The 19,154-nt window shown below is 41.4% G+C and overlaps 1 protein-coding gene across 1 annotated transcript in view; it reads right to left on the bottom strand.

Moving 5' to 3' along the window:
* Positions 1–19,154, bottom strand: part of spon1b (spondin 1b) — a 104,075-nt gene that overhangs the window by 67,544 nt on the left and 17,377 nt on the right. The window contains exons 3-5 of the mRNA XM_085780075.1: positions 18,004–18,137; positions 1,362–1,435; positions 206–328 (exon numbers count right to left, since the gene is read on the bottom strand). Of these exons, the coding sequence (XP_085636201.1) occupies positions 206–328; positions 1,362–1,435; positions 18,004–18,137 (331 nt within the window). The remainder of the gene's footprint in view (positions 1–205; positions 329–1,361; positions 1,436–18,003; positions 18,138–19,154) is intronic.

The following is a 19,154-nucleotide window of genomic DNA, read 5'->3' as shown; positions in this document are numbered from 1 at the left end:
GGTGACACTGAAGCTGTAAAGTGTGTTGATCTTATTCAAACATTTCTCCAATTTTGTAACATTCTTTTTTGTCTGGATTTCAACCAAACGTCTTTTACTACAACTATTATCATGCTGGACGAACACATGCTTGAGTGTTTGTGAATTTTCACGTTGGATTTTTGTGCTTTGCATCCTCTAATGTGCATTAGTGCTTTGAACTCACGTGGATAGTCTTTGGGATGCACTTTCTCCGACCAGTTGCCGTAGAAGGTGAGTCTGTACTTGGCCGTTCCACAGGCACAACACTCCAGGGCCGGAGCTCCTGTAGCTTCACCAAACACTCGCTCTGCAGGGAGACGACAGGACGTGATGCACATACAGCACACTCACCAAACACACGTCAAGACTCAAAGCTGCAGATCAGACGCTCTCACCTAATAAAACATACACCGTTTATAGGATTTAACAGACAAACAGAGGCAACTGCGTGGTGTGTTTGTGTGCGTAAGCTCTGACACACAAAGCACACTCTCATAAATCACCAGATGAGTGACTACAATCTGAACAGGGGAGAATGTCACTAAATTACATCCGTGCAATAAACTGGTATTTAAATAACACATTAGCCTTGACAGAGACTCATAAATATTCAGATATTGCACTGGACCAATGTTTTCCAAAGATAGGTCAAGGGGAGTACTTGAATATTTATGAGTTGCCAAATTATTCGGAAAGAAATCCTCACTTGACATCTAAGTTATAGCAGAACGAGTCAAACGCCGAAGACGCCTTACTTATGTCAGCACGTTGAAACGCTGTGGCCTGATTGGCTCGCATAATAGCCTGGAAAATTAGATTTTGTTAAAGCGGGTTGAAGATTCCCCTGGGATAAAGTTTGAGAGACCATTTGTTCAGACTCTGATTTTTATTGCACAATAAACGTGTGCATCAGAGCTGAGAGGGTCCTGTCTCCTCACTGTCTCACAGTGGTTTAGTGTTTACTTGAGCTGCTGACAGATTTCCAAAACAGGCTTGCCATTTTTTTTCTCTCTCTCTCTGCAGTGAAATGACAGGTAACATAAAAGCTGTGGCGCTGCTCTGTGGTGACATACAAAGGAATATTTAAATTCCGCGCAGACTCCCAAGAGATGTATAAATCACTGTCCTCGCACTTTCCCCCTGCTGCCTCGGCTGGCTTCATATATTTTTTAACATGGTATAAAAGACTGGGAGCTGTTCGGCTCCCAAAAAGGGGGGAGAAAAAAAAGAAAAGAAACGACAGATAAAACAAGGGATAATGGCACCATGATGAGCAGTCAGGGATGAAAGGACGAGGAGCCGACGAGGGAGAGGTGAGGAAGACGGGCAGCTGTCATTACCTTTCTCACACAGTCGAATGGTGAGAGAGCCCTCTTCCTGGAAATAGATGATTTTCTTCTGGACGATGCTGGCCCTGAAGACACAAAGAGAGAGAGAGAGTGTGTGTGTAAGACGTGAGAGGATGAGAAAAAACTGAGACATAAGAGAGAGTTGGAAAGTAAAAGTGCTGCAAAAAGAAAAAAAGAAAAAAAAAGAAAAAGGGGCATTAGATGAATAACAGTGGTGTTTTTTTCTCCCCCCAGCATCTGATCTATGTAATCCACAGTGAGAGAGAGGGGAGGTAATGGGTACCCTGAGGTTTCATAATGGCCACAGAGTACACATCTTTTCACAGAAACAGCGCTGTCCTCTCTCCAAACATCACAACACAATCACACAGCTGCAATGTGAGATTTAACAGAGCAATCATGCCCACGGACACGAGTGAGGAGGAGGAGGAGGAGAGAGCAGGAATTACAGGCGGGTAATAAAAGCATAGATTCGTCTTTTTAACGCAGGCAGCAGTGGACAGAACCGATGTGGACACACTGGTTTTAAACTTATGAGTTAATATTCACTGGAAATGAAACTGTCCCAGGGAAAATCAGCTCTTTTACCACGGACATTTGGTCTTCAGTGCAAATGAAATGCGTTCCTCATATCGCACATTTTAAAGCTGAGAAACTTTAACGCATGCTTTTATGGAAATTCTCAAGACGTCAGAGAAACGATGAAACTATCGGCCTCGTAACACTTTGAATAGATTTACAGTAATTTTACAACCCATTGCAAAAGAGTTGCACACGCTCCCAATGCATTTTATACAACTGTGCCACTGTAACATGTTGGATGATTTAAATTTGGCACCAAACTAGAGGAATGTTTTGCTTTAAAGACACTGTCAATGATGCAAAAACACATGCAACGTGCATAGATGCATCAGTGTGGCTGCTAGAAAGAGATTCTTCAACTTATTCATTTATTTTTTTTGTTCAACTACGGACCTAAAACTGAAAATGAGTGTGCCACAGGGAGCCGGGCTCATGAATGCATAATGTCTATTAAGCCTAGAAAATATCCACTGAAATGCTGTAATTTACAGAAGTGGAGTGAATCATCTCACAACCGCATCTTTTTGTATTTACAAGCCTGTACGACGCCGGGGCGACTGTGATACGATGCGGCCGTGCAGCAGCAGCAGCAGCAGCAGCAGCAGCAGCTTTAGATCCAGATGCAGAAGCTTCCAGCAGCACGTCTGCTCTGTTCTGGGCTGTTCGTCCAGACAGGAGATTGACGGGATGATGAACGCCGGTGTGTGTTTGTGTGTGTGTGTGTCCTGGCTGAGGGCGGAGTTGAGGCTGACGTGTGGTCGTCTCGCCTTCTTCTGAGAAATAGGCTATGTGTCATTAAAGCTAAGAAAATACCTGTCTTTTTCTCAAAAATAACCTTTACGAGGAAAAGGCATTCTTTCAGAAGCAGACAGTGACAGGTAGCTGTTAGTGCAACTGAAAGGACAAGCCATTAACTGGAATAATTTACCATAATGTATCTGGAAAATCAATGAATATGATTTTCAGTCACAGATTTAATGCCGTTTAGACTGATAGAGGTTTCATACAGTTGAATGGGAAATGTTCTTTATTGTGTAATTATGGACGTTTGATTGCAGCTTATGCTTCAGTACTGCTGATAATATCACCGGCTATAACTGCAGCTTGTCTTATTTATCATATTTATGCATGTATGTGTGTGAATATGAATATGAATATAAATATGAATATGTATATAACCGTATATTCAGCTACGGTTGAATCGTCTCATAAAATTGTTTTATTCCTGTGGACGGCTGCTGCGCCGGGGAGGGAGCGTGAACAAACGTGAACATTTGGGGCGTTTGAATGTGACTCAGTGTGAGTGACAACCGCGCCGATGTCAGATGTCAATCAGACAGGTGATTGACAGGTAGGAATGCATGCAAAGCAGACATAGACTGCACGAATATAGAATGAAATAAAGTTAAAAAAAAAGAAAAGAAAAGAAAAATGAAATAAATGTTTTATGTTTCTCTGTGTTTGTTCACTTTTTGACAAAGAAGCAGCATTAAAAGTTCAGCGAATTGGAGGATTAGCAGTTCTCCTTTGTAATGGACCCCAGGCAGACAATTAGCACTGGATTACTGTGATGCTGAGGAAAACTTAAAAGTTTCATGGTTCTCAGTCAACTTGTGTTTTTTTTTTTCAGAAGCAACATGGCGCTCACAGTTCACCTGCTGAGCCACTAACACAGGCTGAGACACCATTACACAATCAGCACTGAACGTTATGCAAAAGTAATAATAATAATATTGCGATTAGACAGATTTTCCGTCTGTACTGTACAAAGTATGACCATTTGAGGGAGGTACTGGTCCGTGAAATCTATCGACAATATTTTGGAGCTCTGATTAAGCAAAAACTGGAATGGAATCCAGTTAATCTTGAAGATGGCTAATTTTACTTCCAAAGCCTGGAAAGGAAGACAAGATAGTTTGTTTAATTAGTATTTACTTTGATCTCCAGTCAACTTCTTTGAAGCTTGGTATTATTTTATCAATAATGGTATTTGACTCCAGTTGTGAAGATGATTTGGTTGCTCCTGAGGATCTGTGTGAAAGCTGTTTTGAATTTATTTTCGTCTGTTTGTTTTCTTGTTTTGATCACACACTCTGGTCTTGGTTTGTGTGATTTTTCTTGGTGTCTTGTAAACCAATGCAGACTGGGCTGGGTACACAATAACATTTAATTCATTCATTCATTCATTCATATTATGGCAGATATCGTGATTGCAATCGTGTCATTTTGCTGTCATTTTCCTATATATATATATATATATATATATATATATATATATATATATATATATATATATATATATATATATATATACATATTTTGATGGTATGATATTTTTTGGTGTCTTATACCAAACGAACATGATTTGTAGACCAGGGCGTCGCTGTGGCAACACAATTTGCTGCAGTACTGATTTGGATGTTGCACTTGGCCGTACTGCAATTTCAATAATATTTGGATTAACTGTTCAGTCCTATTCTTCTCTGTTACCACTTTATCTTGCTCTGGCCTCAGGTAATCTCAGTTTTCACTGTAATCTCATTTTCAAAACAAATTCAATGACCGGTCCCCGTGTGACGCCACCGCCGCCACGCAGCCCGGATTTCAAAAACAAAAAATACGAAGAGTAAGAAAACACCACACGTAACATAATAATTACATTACATAAATGGGACTCTATTAACAATTATATAACCACAATTTCTCTAAAAGCAGCCGCAGCAGCAGCAGCAGCGATGGTGGTTTCACCCTGTGTGTTCACCTCGTACAGTGGAGACACATAAAAAGCGAGATATGAGCGTGAGTTGAATGACACCGAGTGTGGAGACAGAGGAGGGACTGGTGACATTAAGTAGGAGTTAGTGGTTATATTGCTCCTATAAATCTTACACAGACCGAACGGTGCAATATACCCTGCAACATGGGTTGACTGCTTGGGCATGAAATTGAAAAACAAAAGTGAAATATACAGACTATTACTGAACTGTCCTTCATAGGGTTTTTAGTAAATTCTCTTAATAGTTTCAGTGCTGCTAATGGTCGGCTGGATTTTTCTGGTCAACTCAGAGTAAAGAGTTCACACACACACACACACATCTCCTGTTACACTTAAGTAGTAGTGTGTTTCTTCTCTGTATGTATGTGTTCAATATGTGCATCAGTTTGCCCGTCTCTGTTTTTGAAGACTTGTCAATTACAGGCTGCTGCACCTCCGAGGAAGCAGAGTGCACTCCAGACGTGTGTGTGTAGGAGGAAACAAGTTCCAACGCTGCTGCTGCTGCTGCTGCTGCTGCTTTTCCCTCTGGTCTGAGCTTAATATGTGATTTCCTAGTTGTGAATAAGAGGAGGCGTGTAAGAAAAAAAATAAAATGTATCGACTGTACATTTACACTGAAATTCTTGCAACTGGAGTTCAGGAGGCGACTCACGTCATGACATTTCAAGCATCATTGGAAACTTGTTGCTGTTTTTAGTAACTTTTAAATCCACTTCCTCTTGGCATTTTTATGTAAATGTTATATGTATGTATTGTATTGTCTGCCTGTTGTTGTATTGTGTCCGTCAGTAAGATTGCCTGTGTAAATTTAGGTTAAACAAAGTTTCAACCAAAACTATGACCGTGTAATGTTTAACAAACTAAATGTGGCTTTTCCTTTTTTTTTCAAAGGACCAACAACTCCAGAAAGAAGCTAGCTAGGACCTTATGTCTAATTTATGAACAATTACTTGGAGGTTTATGGACATCTACATCATTTTTATAAGCAGTTCCAGTCCGGTCTCTATGCTGGCATTCAAAAACAACTGTATTTAGGTCCCATGAAAAACCAACACAAGCACACATTTGTATTGCAAAAACCAAAGATATGTGTGTATCTGAATAAATTCATCAGCTTTACCATAATCCCCCTGGTCCCTAAGTCACAGAATAAAAAAATAAAAAAACAGAACAAATGCAACGAGTCGATCAATAAGAGGAGTCGGAGCGCATCTTTAAATATCAAGCAGTCATTATGAGCTGGATTATGGGATAAAGTCTGAGGAGGTTGTGAGATAAGTAATGGGATCAACACCTAATCTCTCAATGTTTCCCACTAACGTCAACTAAACCAGTGAGATCTGATTTGCCACCTCCACTCCTCTCCGGATGTGGCCTCTCTCTCGCACCGCTCCAGTGGAGATATCCTCCCTCTATCTGTCAGATAGCACTCCCACTTAGCTGCTGTGGCTCCACACTGCACCTCTGACACTTTCTTAGCAGAGAAATGTAAAGTATGTGTCTGTAAGGAAACACGATACACTAAATTATAATAATAATAATACCAGAATACTTCAATCAGAGCATATTCATGATTACAAATCTAGATCTTCCATCTGTTTCCATCCCACCACGTTGCTCTGCTCTTCACTGATCTTCCCTCTAACTCTACTCCCTCGTCCCTTTTTTTTTGTTCAGGTTTCTTATTAATCATACTTCCAATAGCGCCTCTCTCATGCCTTATGCATTATATATACTGCACATCTCCTCGACACGTCTGCTGACTTCTCCGCTGCGTACCCTGGAGCTTTGGACGGCGGCTCCCCGCTGAGTCTTCAGCATGCTGTTTGGATTCATGTGGGGAGCTCCCCAGAGAGCCGCGCCGACACATGCAACTGTGTAACTCTTCATATAATAATGTTTCCACTCCGTGACAAGTGTTCCTGACTGCAATGATAAACATCAGAAACCTAAGTGCAGGAAATTCGATCCGAGGCAGCGGGAAAAGCAAATCAGTTTATCCTGTTTACTGTTATTTAGTTTGTTTGTTTGTACATACAGTATAGGGAAAATTACTGTGGAGAAAAATATGATGCGGTAAAATTATACATGAGTCAGCAAGAGAGGCCAGTAAGAAAACTGGACATATTGATCTTTAAAACTCAAAAATATGAATATTTCCTTTGTATCTAGATGAGAATTAGATCAAATCGTCCACAAGCTTTTGAAGAGGGTAAATTAATAACTATAGTTTGTTATGGACCAATTATAAATCGACTTTGGTACAAAGCAGCAATCAATTCTGAACAATAAGGGCAGAAATCAGTTGCTTATTAATGCTCAAATTGAAAGTATAAACAAGAAAATAAAAAGTTTGGTTGGCTACATGTGTAGGAAACATATGAATGTTTTCTGCTGTTATAAATATTAGAGGGTGAGTCTGCCTGAGAGGAGTTTTATTGCATTTATAACTGCAAAGTCATTTCTTCTTCCTTTCACACCTGCTCTCTGAGAATTTCATGGTTTACAAATTATTCAATGTTGAACTTCAGTAAACAAACACATGGTGCCGGCATCTCCAGCTACACCTGCTGCTTCCAACCAGCTCAATCACAGTTACAAACGTACGCAGTCTTGAGTTCAGCCTAAAAATTAGTTTAGCGAGGATCTTTGACCACCAAACTGTAACCAGCTCATCTTTTCCTTATTCCCCCGGTTACAAAAAAATCCAATGGGGGGTCTCATTCACAGTCCAACCTATCCCATGATTCATTGCACAGCAGTGATGAATCACCTTGGAGTCACTTTTCAAACAGAGAACATGGTGGACTCTGAGAATAATAAGAGAGCGGTCGGGAATAAATGGGAAAATCCTCTTTAGACCAGTTTCCTTTCACTCCAAACTCCGCAATCTGTGATGAATAAGAAGTCCACGTCTTTTATGAATCTGAGCGGCGCCTGAATTAAGACGCAGCTCTCCAGTCCAACTTGACATTTTGTGGCAGATGCAATGAAATTCCCTCCAGACGTCTCTGATAATATCACACTCACAGGAATGAGACGGAGCGAAGGTCACAGCGAACTTGACCTTTGACCGACTAAATCTGACCGGTTCGTCCCCGAGTCCAAGTGAAACGTTTGTGCCAAGTTCCCTCAAGGCATCCCCCCGATTAATCACACTCACAAGAATGGGATGGAAAGCTCACACTGCAGCAGGAAGTGGCAACATCCACCGTGTGGTGAGCCACCGCCGCCGCCGCTTCCTCAGACTCTGTGGGTCGTCTTTACATCTGTAGGAAACTTTTTGTCCAGAGACAAGAGGAAGAAGTAAACAGCTAATAGCTAACATCTGTACCACTGGTATTTGCGGAGGCAGTTGGCTATTAAGGGAGAATAAACACAGCCGGGTGTCGATTGCTTTGCCCTCAGTCTGAACACATGGTTCTTCATCAATAAAACTGCGACAATGTAAACCAACAAAAAGTTCAATCAGCAGCTGCTACAACACGAGTTGTTACAGTTAGAGCAAACTTTAACTCTGCATAAAGGAAATATAGAAATGTTCATATAAAATAGTTCCAGTGGATATGAGTGGATAATCAGGGTCGATTAAGTCAACTCAATAACATCAGAACGTAGCTCAGTTTGCTCACTTTGATCATAGATCTGATAATACAGTAGATGGCACGTACTGCACATTGATATGAATCTCCTCAGCCATTGACAAAATACCAAAGGGCTTGTCGAGGTAAAGCGTCACACACTGACCAACCAGCCATGAGATCACACACAAATGTCAGAGCTAGAGCTAGAGACATTTTCAGTCTTTTCAAAATTCAAGTAGGTTTATGACTTGCAAGCGATATGTATAAATCTAATAAAAATACAGGGTTCACATCCAACTGGAAGGATCAGTGGAGCCAACGTTGTGCTTGTTTTGGTCCATCCGGGCATGGACCTCCCTCACGAAGTCTCCTATTGGGCTGTAAATAAAACTACAACAATGGAAACCAAATGCAATTAATGCCAAATGTCGTAGTGTTGGCAACCAAGGGGATACGCAGACGTAACTCACAGTCGGCCATACTGGGTCAGTCTGACTCTGGCTGCATTAGATGGGTGATCTAGTCATTTTCACAAAAAAAAACTATTCATAACTCTGTGAAATTTTGTCCGTATGTAGCTATTACTTTAAATATTTGCATAAAGTTACTACAGTGTAACTTTCATAGAAAAGTACATGATTAAAATCACTTTACTTTAATTTCAAGTATGCAGTGTCATAACTGCATTTCTGATGTTCATAACAAACCAAACCGCTTGAAAATCTGTCAAAAACTGAGCAAGTTCTGGTTATTTTAGTAGAACATGCTCCAGAGGTTTAATAATGCTCTGAGGGAGCGAGCTGTCTGAGCCAAGATGGCGGCTGTGTGGCGATGCTGTTTCATTGGGCAACAACGTCAGGTCTTATATATACGTATCTATGGTGGCGACCGTATGGACTTGTACTGTACTCTTCAGCTGCCTAGATCAGAAATTCAAAGTTAAAATACACATGTTTGGTTAAATATAAACAGCTGTACAGTAACGATGCACTAAACACCAACTGAACCAAGTGAACCAACTGATCCATCCCAAGTCAGAGCAAGTTTCCAAACAACAACAATAAACCGACCACATTTTCCAAATCTACTGTCGATCATCTCTTTCTCTTGAAAACCGTTGAGGCGTCTCTTTGTGTGTGGCTGCTTCAGGACAGAACAAGTCTGGGTCCAAACAGAGTCACAGTCCTGGCAACTGGCTCCAAGCAGACGACCAGTGGCCTTCCTCCTTCCTCCTCCCAGAGTTTCCTCCCAGTCACAGCACCGGCATACTGATGATGGGCAGACTGAGTGGGAGGTCGATGTGAGGTGAAAATGTGATGAACACACAGCCAGAGGGGCAGTGATGGAGTGAGCGAGGGGAAGAAGTGGAAGACTAAACTTGATAACGAGACGAGAAGTGATCAAGAGGACAGCAGCACAACTTGGATTGGAAAACAGTCTGCTTCGCTCTTCTCTCATCTCTCTCTCATCTCTCTCTCTCTCTCTCTGTAGCTTTTTAGCTCCAGGTGCAAACGTTTCCAGACATCCAAAGACTTTTCAGGAGTTTCTGGAGATTAAAGAACAGATTTGGTGCCCGGTTCATCAGAGCAGCCGCAAGGACCCTGTTGACCTGAGGTGGAAAACACACACACATACACACAAACGCACAATCTCACGTGTGGACGTACACAACCATCACAGCCGAGGAAGAAGCTCACATATACAGGCACGTCACGCTCGGCAGAGATAAAAGTCAAAACAAGGCAGAAATATAAAAACCTTTCTGCTTCGAATCCTGCTCATAGCAGCTGAAACTCAACAACGCTTTGAAGACGGAGGAAGAGAAGTTGTGTGTCTGTGTGTGTGTGGGTGACTCACGTTTATTAAAGCAACAATTTGACAGTTTCCCCCCCATGAAACAGAAAAGTAATCAAGCTGTTTTTACTATTTTGTCTCAAGTTTCTGGTACAAACTGTTTTTTTGTGTTTTTTTTTCATCTGCAGAGGTCGTCGGAGCCGAGGTTGAGAGATAATTTAAAAAATCTGCGACTGTGAAGAATATGAGAGAGATGATGATGAAGAGAAAAAGAGAGAGAGATATCACAGAAAGCCACTGAAAAATAGTTTGTACCGGGCTGACAGGAAGTCCACTGAAGTCGTATAACAGCGTTTCTTAAACGTAGTTCTTCTCAAGTCATTATCTGCTGCTGGGAAAAACTAACTAAACCGATCTGTCACTTGCTCCATGTTGCTAAAATCCCCAAATTCATCCAATAGAAGCTCCATTATTTGAGTCAAATAAGAAAAATAAATCTCAAACATGAGTCAGCTGCACCTGTTTCTGCTGCTCATTTCAGATAATAAACATCAATCAGACCTTAATTAACCTTTTCAGACATTTTTAACCTTTGAATCGTTGAGGTTAAGTTACTTTTTAACAGTTTACCAGCTGCTCCAGTAGTGCTGTGGTGAGTTTGTTTCACCTGGGTCAGAGTTTAATCATCAACCACCTGCATCATCACCTCGCTGCTCCATGTCTATTGTGAGTTGAAGGTTTCATTGATCATATTTTAACTGACCTGCTCTGAAACCGGTGTCAGTGCTTAATAGTTAATCGGCTGCTGATAACTGGTGAACTTTACGACCCTAACCGTTATAGCTTCACCCACTCTGAGTTTCAAATGTCGTATTGATCAGTTTCAACGTAATTTTAATACTGTAAACTCAACTTTCTAGGTAGGTTTTGTGGTCACACTGGATTTAAAAGATGATATTTCAACAAATCAACTGATCTACTGATCTAACCCAACCCTTATTTAGGGGCCGTGTCCATCAAACGCACTTTACTACAGCGATCATGAAATATACACAATGGCATTAGCGGCAGAAGATGATATAAACCGAGTCAAGTCTCCGGTTGTGTTGTTTTCGGTAAAGTAGGTAATGTAGGTCCCGCCCCTTCTTAATTCAGATTGGTCAATGTGGGAAAAGTGTCATTGACGAGCACCGCGCTGTTTAAAAGTTGAACAGATTTGAATTTGAAGCGTTCTGAACGTCGCAACAAAAAAAGTCAGTGCTGAGAGCGTTTTTTCATAGGATCTGAATGGAAAGTAGACACTGAGAGCGCTAAAAGAGCATTTGGTGGACACGGCCCTTTAATGGTCAAAAAACCCAATCATAGGTTAAATTGACCACAATTAACTCTATAAAACGTTTGAATGTGTCCTAATGGACTTACACACAATAAAACACTGCAGAGTTAAACAATAGTTAAGAACTAGCTACATACCTATGATTGTCCGTTTAGCTGCAAACTCAAATCTCGGTGTGGTACAACAGCAGCAAGAAGAGAGAAACGCAGAATCAAAAATAAACACAGGGAAACTAAAATATATGTGTCAGAAAAGTTAAAATATGGTCAACATGAGCGCCGACTTCTTTAATGGCTGTGGAGGCTTTACAGATGCTGCTTTCCTCCGCCTCGGGCTACATGTTGTTTCAAAGCAGACGCCTCTCTGGGGTGAACGACAAGAGTTTGGGGTGAAATCCTGACTAAGCTCGGAGGAGGAAGATGAGGAGGAAGAAGAGGAGGAGGAGGGGGAGGAGGAGGAGGAGGACAGCCTGTCAGTACACTTCCTGCCTCAAGGAGAAAAGTTGCACATTGTATCTTGAAGTTGTTGTTAGTTCCAGTGCCAGTAACGGCTGAGACGAGCCGAGCGAAGACGAGCACATGTTGGAGGGAGCTATTTAAAAGATGCTGACATGTTCTGCTCTGCCAGCGAACTGATGAGTGTGTTTAACAGCTGACTCCTTTCAGGTAGTCAGCTTCCTCATCACTTCCCCTCCTGTGGAAAAGAGCCTCAGTCCCGAATGGATGTTTGTAGCATGAGATCATAGACGACGAGTCTTAAATGGGTCGATGACTAATGGTTTAAGTTTCTGTTTCTCTTACCAAACCATCTGCAGATAACAATTAATAGCTTTTTAAGAAAGGAAGGGAGCTGCCTATAAAACTCTCTAAACCCATGATGAGTTGCAGCAAAGACACCACACGTACCATTATCTTTAAATCAATCAATGTCTAGTAGTTTTCTGTGGAAGATGTCAACATCTCATGCCAAAGCAGGGATGCTAAGTGATGCTAGCATGGCTACGTAGCATCACAGAGACTCCAGACTCCATGGCAACGGACATCCTGATTCCTGACTGATGTATGAGATACTCGCTGCACAGGAAATAGCTCAGGTTATCTGTATTCTGCAGGATGTACAGATGGACGCCTCAGTGGTGAAAGCATCTGAAGGCTAATGGAGACAGAATAACTTTTCTTTTTTTACTAGGAGCAAAGTGGCTCCTAACTTAAAGGGATAGTTCAACATTTTGGCAAATTGGCCCATTGCCATAATCCCTATAGTCATAAGAGTAGGTTCATTACCTTTAATTGTCGGCGCAAGCTATTTTTAGAACGGCGGAGCAGAGCCGTGAGCTGCTCAGAGCTACGCTACGGAGGCTAATGGGATTTCTTGGTTTCCCTCATCAAACTCATCAAATACACAATCCAACAACTCCAAAACGCTTTGGTGGACAAGTTGTGACCTGCACATTCACCACGCTATGAGATAATAACAGAACGTTACCAGACAGAGTTGTTTTAGAGGTAAATTCAGAGACCACTTGCTGAAAAACTGCCTCAAAAGCAGTAGACTTTTAATTAACGGTGCATGTTATTTTGAGATCAGCGAGGCAGAGACGTGAGCTGCTCAGTGAACACAATGGAGGTGAATGGTACAGGTCACCTGTCCCTCATCAAACTCATCAAATACATCAAAAGCTAGTATCTAGATAGCTGGTTGTAGCCTTCAGCACAGAAATACAAGCGTGTTATCAACTTCATCTGATACTAAGAGTATTAACAGATGAATATAAAAGTCTAAATCTCCAGCTCATGTTGTAATTAAAAACTAGTCCCTCTGTTTAAAGCACTACAGCTGTCACTTCGAGCTTTGTGACCCCCTCAGCCCAAATATAATTGCACTAATTTTGAAATAGCAGGTGTTGGAAGTTGGCATCAAATTGGGAGGAAACAAAAAAAACAACAATTCAAAGGCCTGTTCCACTAGTGAGGGAACCAATGAGACTTCAACGAAGCAGGGAGGAACTGGAACAATCCCAAACTGTAAGGAGTTGTTTTTGAAGCTTCTTGGAAAGAGCTGAGAGACATGTGCTTGACGTCCTGGACTGGCAGCATAGACAGACGATAACAGAGCGCTGGGTGGTCGACAACAGACTGCAAAGATAAAGAGACGACGAGAAGAAGAGGAAGAATATTCCCCCGGTGCAGGATGATGTGGGACTGTGCAATTTGGTGTGAAGATTCATTGTTGAAGTTAATTTTCTTTCCTTTTATCCTCGACTCTGGCCGGTACAAAGAGACATGATTCACCAGAGAGCGCTCGCTAATGTTGTCCACTAAGTGACGTTTTATACCGCAGACCTGCTGCTAAGTGTCTCACCGACTGTTGTGAAATTCGCTTCAGTGGCACAAAAGCAGCAAATCAGCAGGAACGGGGCAGTTAGAGACGGGGAAGACGGAGGAGAAAGACATACATGTTAGATGAGGTCATGCCGAAGCTCCATCAGCGCGCTGACAGACAGAAGTGACAGTAATACGAGGTGAATTTGCATAGCAGATGTTCCCCTGCGCCGGGCGAGATTTATTGAACTGGCAAACACTGGGATGGCTACGTGCCATCTGTCATACAGCAGCAGCAGATAAATTAAAAGTAACAGCTGTGAGTATACTGTGGAGGTGAGGGCAGCAAGTTATAGCGTCTTGTTCAGAGCGAGGGAAGGAGGAGATGGAGAAGAAGTGAGGAAAGAAGAAGGAAGAGAAGAGAAGAGACGGAGCCAGGAGAAACATTTCCAGAGCCGTGTTCACTCTGAGTTATCGACTCTTTATCATTTGTATTCTACATTTGTCAAACAAGTGGCTCGCGGCTGCACGTTGCCGTAACATAACTCACCGTAGCCGTGCGAGTCCACATCAGATTGTGTTTGTTTGTGCTCATGCAGGCAGCGTGAATTACACTTTTTACACTTCATCATGTATTAATTGGAAGAGCTATTTGTTATCATATAACTTCTGTGGAGGCATAACTCAGAGCAGTTTGTTTCCTCTCTCTCTCGCTCTTTGTCTGTCGACGTCACACAACGGCCCATTAAGGATTAATGATTTTCATCATGACATGAGCGTCCGGGGGGCAAAACACAAAGACACTCCACTCCATTCTCGTCAGTGATGTTGCAATATTTTAGTCTATGTACATCTCCATACACAATAAAGTGTCGCCCCTTGAATTTATTTTGCCCCGGTGGTGGCTGTGATCGAGAGAGTCGGCATCTCGCCCGTTTCTCACTTCCAGCATTTGTTGACAGTTGTACTGACGTAATGCCAGCAACATTTGATATATAACTGACACCAACCTATAGATTCAAATATGACAGAGACATGGAAAAATATAATTAATAAACATTTTCGCAGCTGCATGGAGAGACAGAGTAAATCTGTTAATTATGACGTGAATGATCCAATGGGTGAAGGGCAGTACTTTATAGGGATTATGAATTTCTACAGTACACTGATACTCATACAGATGTTCAAAATAACAATTTGGCCGATGGCCGATGCTGGTACCGATGTTTTTTATCTGTTCTTCCTTTTTTTGTGTAAAGGAAACCAAGAAATCTTAATTTCTCACAAAAAAATGACATATTGAACGTGCACGCACCCCTCTGGCGTCTGGAGAGTCACGTCCCCCCAAAAAAGAGAAGAACAAATAGGCTTCTCCTCCGAGTCAGCACAATATGCCACATAACAGAAGGCCACTCTCATCAGTATTTTCCAATGACCAATGTCAGTCACTGAGGCGAATATCAATTGGTGCATCTCTATAGCATTTTATTGTAGTTTAGCTCTATGTGTGTGTTTGTGTGTGTGTGTGTTGCTCTGAATGAGGGTAAACAAGAGTTAAGGTAAACTGTGTGTAGGCATACAAAGCTACAGTAGCAGTGACGCAGCAGCTGTCATGCACATTGTCTGATGTTGTATCTCATCTGAACCGATTCATCTGCCTCCGTCTTCAGTCACCGTTTCTAAACAATGACGCACAATCAAACGCAATGTTACTGAAATCACAAAATGATCAGCATCCAAATTGCACAAGCTTATTTTTTTGAAGAAGGTACTATACAGGGACGCCCTGGCCAACGACTCATATACTCAAGACTCAATGAAAATTACATCATTAAATTTATATATTATAAGTGAAAATGAGTATATTGGATATAAAGCCTGTGTGTTTGACAAATCAAACGTTTTAAATCCGTAGCATGATCTGAGCTGAGGCTAAACACGCTCCCTCTGCTGTGAATATAACACACATATATTGCTATAGTCTGCTGGAGGTGCTGCAGCACAAAGAACCTTTAATCATGATTCATTGTGAAAACGCCTTTCTGATTACAGTGCCTCCTTGTTTCAAGTTCTTACTGGAGGGATATTCAACTTTTTCAAAGCCTTTCGCTCTGCGCTGGGTTTTCGTAAAGGAGATGAAGAAAAACATCATTAAAGTCAGAAGATAATCACCAGGCTCGTCTCCATCGAACCCCACGACAGCCTCCCATCACGTCGTGTTGCTTATATGTGGTGCATTAAAACCTAAAGAAGCGATAATTAGCACATCAGCATCTGAAGCCTGGTGCATCTCTGGTGGTAATGTGTTGTATATATTACACTACATGTGATGAGTGTGTGTTGAAATTCTGTTTTAATGCATTTTTTTTAAATACAAAACAACAACATAGATTAGACTTTTTTTTTTTAATGCATCATGTACTCAGAGCCATTTGAAGCCCAACTCTATCCACCGTGTAATTTAATGCTTTTATGATTTATGCAGGATGTGTGGGTCTCCCTTTACCTTTTGGTCTGTGATTGGGTGTTAGTTTGCAACAGCATCACCAACATCAAAAAACTAATTTACACATAATCTGAAAAAAAGAAAAACTCATTCACATGCAGGTCAGCGAGTCCATGTCTACCTGTTAGTGTGCAGACAATATTCGATATATTTGAGAGTTAACGCTGCACTAATCAGTATATTTTTTGTCGCCAGTGTGTCAAAACAAACAAGTCCTGTGACATAATAATGTTAGATTATATAGAGTGTATCCTCAATTATCATCTCAACAGTGATGACACATTATGCTACAGCAGAATCTGGCGTTGCTTGATCACATTCAGGGATTTTAAACTGATCTGATCTTTGCTCCCTCCAGAAAAATGCAACAAACGCGACAAACACATAATCAGCCAAAGTCTGCACATCATGTGGGGATTCGCTGCAATTTCGCTGCAAATATCGCAGATTTCCGTGCAAAATTTGCAAAATATTTGGGGCTTGCATGATGTCATAAACCCTGCATTTCTGTTGCAGAAGAGTCTCATACAGTTTATCTTCACAGATTTCCTGAACGTTATGAAGAAATGAAATTACGTGACGTGAAGCGTTATCGCCTCGTGCGAGAAGATAAACAAAACCGTGTATGTGAGAGAATGAAAAAATAAAAATGATTAAAAATGATTATTCTTTTGCTTTACAATAAATTACGAAATACTGAATTGATTAAGTGATCAGGACAAAGGGATGTAATGTTCGTGACAGCTGTGTGAGTGCGTGTGAACAGATTAGACAGCCCAAAAGATAAAAAAGTGAGAACAGGGTGTTAGGGTCTGGCAGTTTTTCTGGCAGGAGTATATTTACTGGTTTGCTTCCAATTGACAGTTTAACTTACATCTTGTTTGTATTGGATAAATTTGTCCGTCTGTAACTAATTGTTGTTACTACTGCCTGGATCAAATCTCTCTTGAGCCCATGTGTAAAATAAAGTTAAATTAAATTAAATTAAATCACCACACTATTCATAATTAGCAAAAACAATAAAGAGAAACATCTGCTAATGTGTCTAAATAAAATAAAATAAAATAAAAACAGCTCTCTAAGCGGCTGCAGTCTAATGGACATTTTCAGGACTTCAGAGTTTTTCAGTATTGTTGCTTCCATTTTTCACCGTGCCAAAAAATCACTCCCACACTCACACTCACACCTTGTGAAATAACATGGTGCAGATTTGGAGTCACACCTGCTTTAAACCACAAATTACCCCCCGTAATCATCATCTGTCTCTTTGTTGTGGAGCCGGTCCCTTTACAGCAGCCACACAGTGACACAGCCTCTCAAGAAACACCTGGCAGCAGCTCACTTATTGTGTTCGCTATAACCGATGATGACTGTCTGTAAAAACAACAATGACCGTGCCAGGGTGCAGAGGCCTTTTGTGTGGAACTTCTTTTTTGCCTTATGAAAGTAAAATAAGTTCAATTGTGGTTAAAAGTATTGTTTTTTTTTTATATTATCAATTAGTTAAAGCACATCATATGGTTTCTGAGTGGATTTCCTTCCTTTTAGTCACTGCCACTTATTTCCCCTCCATTCATTAGTCGACTCATTACAGTCAGGAGGGACTTTAAAAGCTTTTCAAGCTGTTTACTTCTCAAACCTGTCTGCATTATTACTTGTGAGTCCATTTGATGAATATAAAGTAAAACCTTATTTAAATTTAGCTGCATAATCAGACACAAAACTGAAACTCACTTGAGTATAACGCAGCCGGACCCCGAGGGCGGCGCCGTCCAGACCACCTGGATCCTGGTGCGCCTGCGAGGCGTGCTCTCCGTCACTGCCGGGGGACAGTTGGTCATGAACTGAGTGTCCTCCTCATCAATGATCTAGAAACAAAAGAGAAAAGAGAAAAAATACAATTAAAATGCGTTTGAAAATGGAGTTTATATTCTAGTTTTCTCTGAAACTAGACAACGAACCCAGTGCCGCAGGAAGCAGCTGGTCTATCAATGCAAACCCACAATGACAGAGATTATTGCAAGTCAGATCTGCATTACACAACTGTGATTCCTCACTCAGATCTGGGCTTTGTAAAAAAGAAAAAGATGGTTGGCCGACACAACAGGCTGATGGGAAAAGTCCTGCAGGTGGAGCTTAGATAAAAAAGTGAGGAAATCACTAATCATGTCGCAGAAACCCTGAATTTCTGTGCAAAGTTTGGTGCATAAATAAGTCCAACCTGCTGGTGACGCTGAAGAAAGAAGTGATCGCAATTCAACCTCTGGGGAACATGAATGCGCAGTATGTCACACCTTATTTAAAGGAGAATTCTGAGTCTCCTTTAACATTGACATCTCCGAACTGTGATGGTAAATCTGCTGCTGGCACTAGAGGAGAAGTCAGGGCATCATGAATATAATGGAGACTTGGTTATGGGAAACATGAAAAGCCGAGGGCAACTGATGAAATAGTAACTGAGATATTTCAGTTTGGACTCAACAGGACAATTGATCAACAGACAGACTGGATTTATGCGTTTTTGCAGAACTACGAGTCACAATCACTTCAGCTCTGACTGTCGACGTGTCCTCAGTCCACCCAGGATGCACTGAGGACTCGTTTTGAGATCTGATAACTCGGTCCACATTCAGAGGTCTGGGCTGCACATGGCCACATTCCTTCAGCAGCGAGTCAGCGAACGAACACGGACCCTGCACCATGTTGAAGGACACATCGACTCGACTTATGTCTGATTTGTCCCATTAAAGTTTCATACTGAACCAAAATGATTTCAACCAGCGCTGCCCAAACATCTCAACACCAAATCAACACATTGACCTCCACATGTGCTCAGTGCATTGATCCACTCAGTCCTCCCGTATCCTCCTCTCTCTCTCTCACAC

The sequence above is a fragment of the Trachurus japonicus genome, chromosome 6 (genome assembly GCF_045865225.1).
Source record: "Trachurus japonicus isolate A0001 chromosome 6, Traja_1.0".
NCBI classification, from domain to species: Eukaryota; Metazoa; Chordata; class Actinopteri; order Carangiformes; family Carangidae; genus Trachurus; species Trachurus japonicus.
The sequence above is the reverse complement of the archived record's forward strand: the minus strand, read 5'-3'. Positions and strand labels throughout refer to the sequence as shown.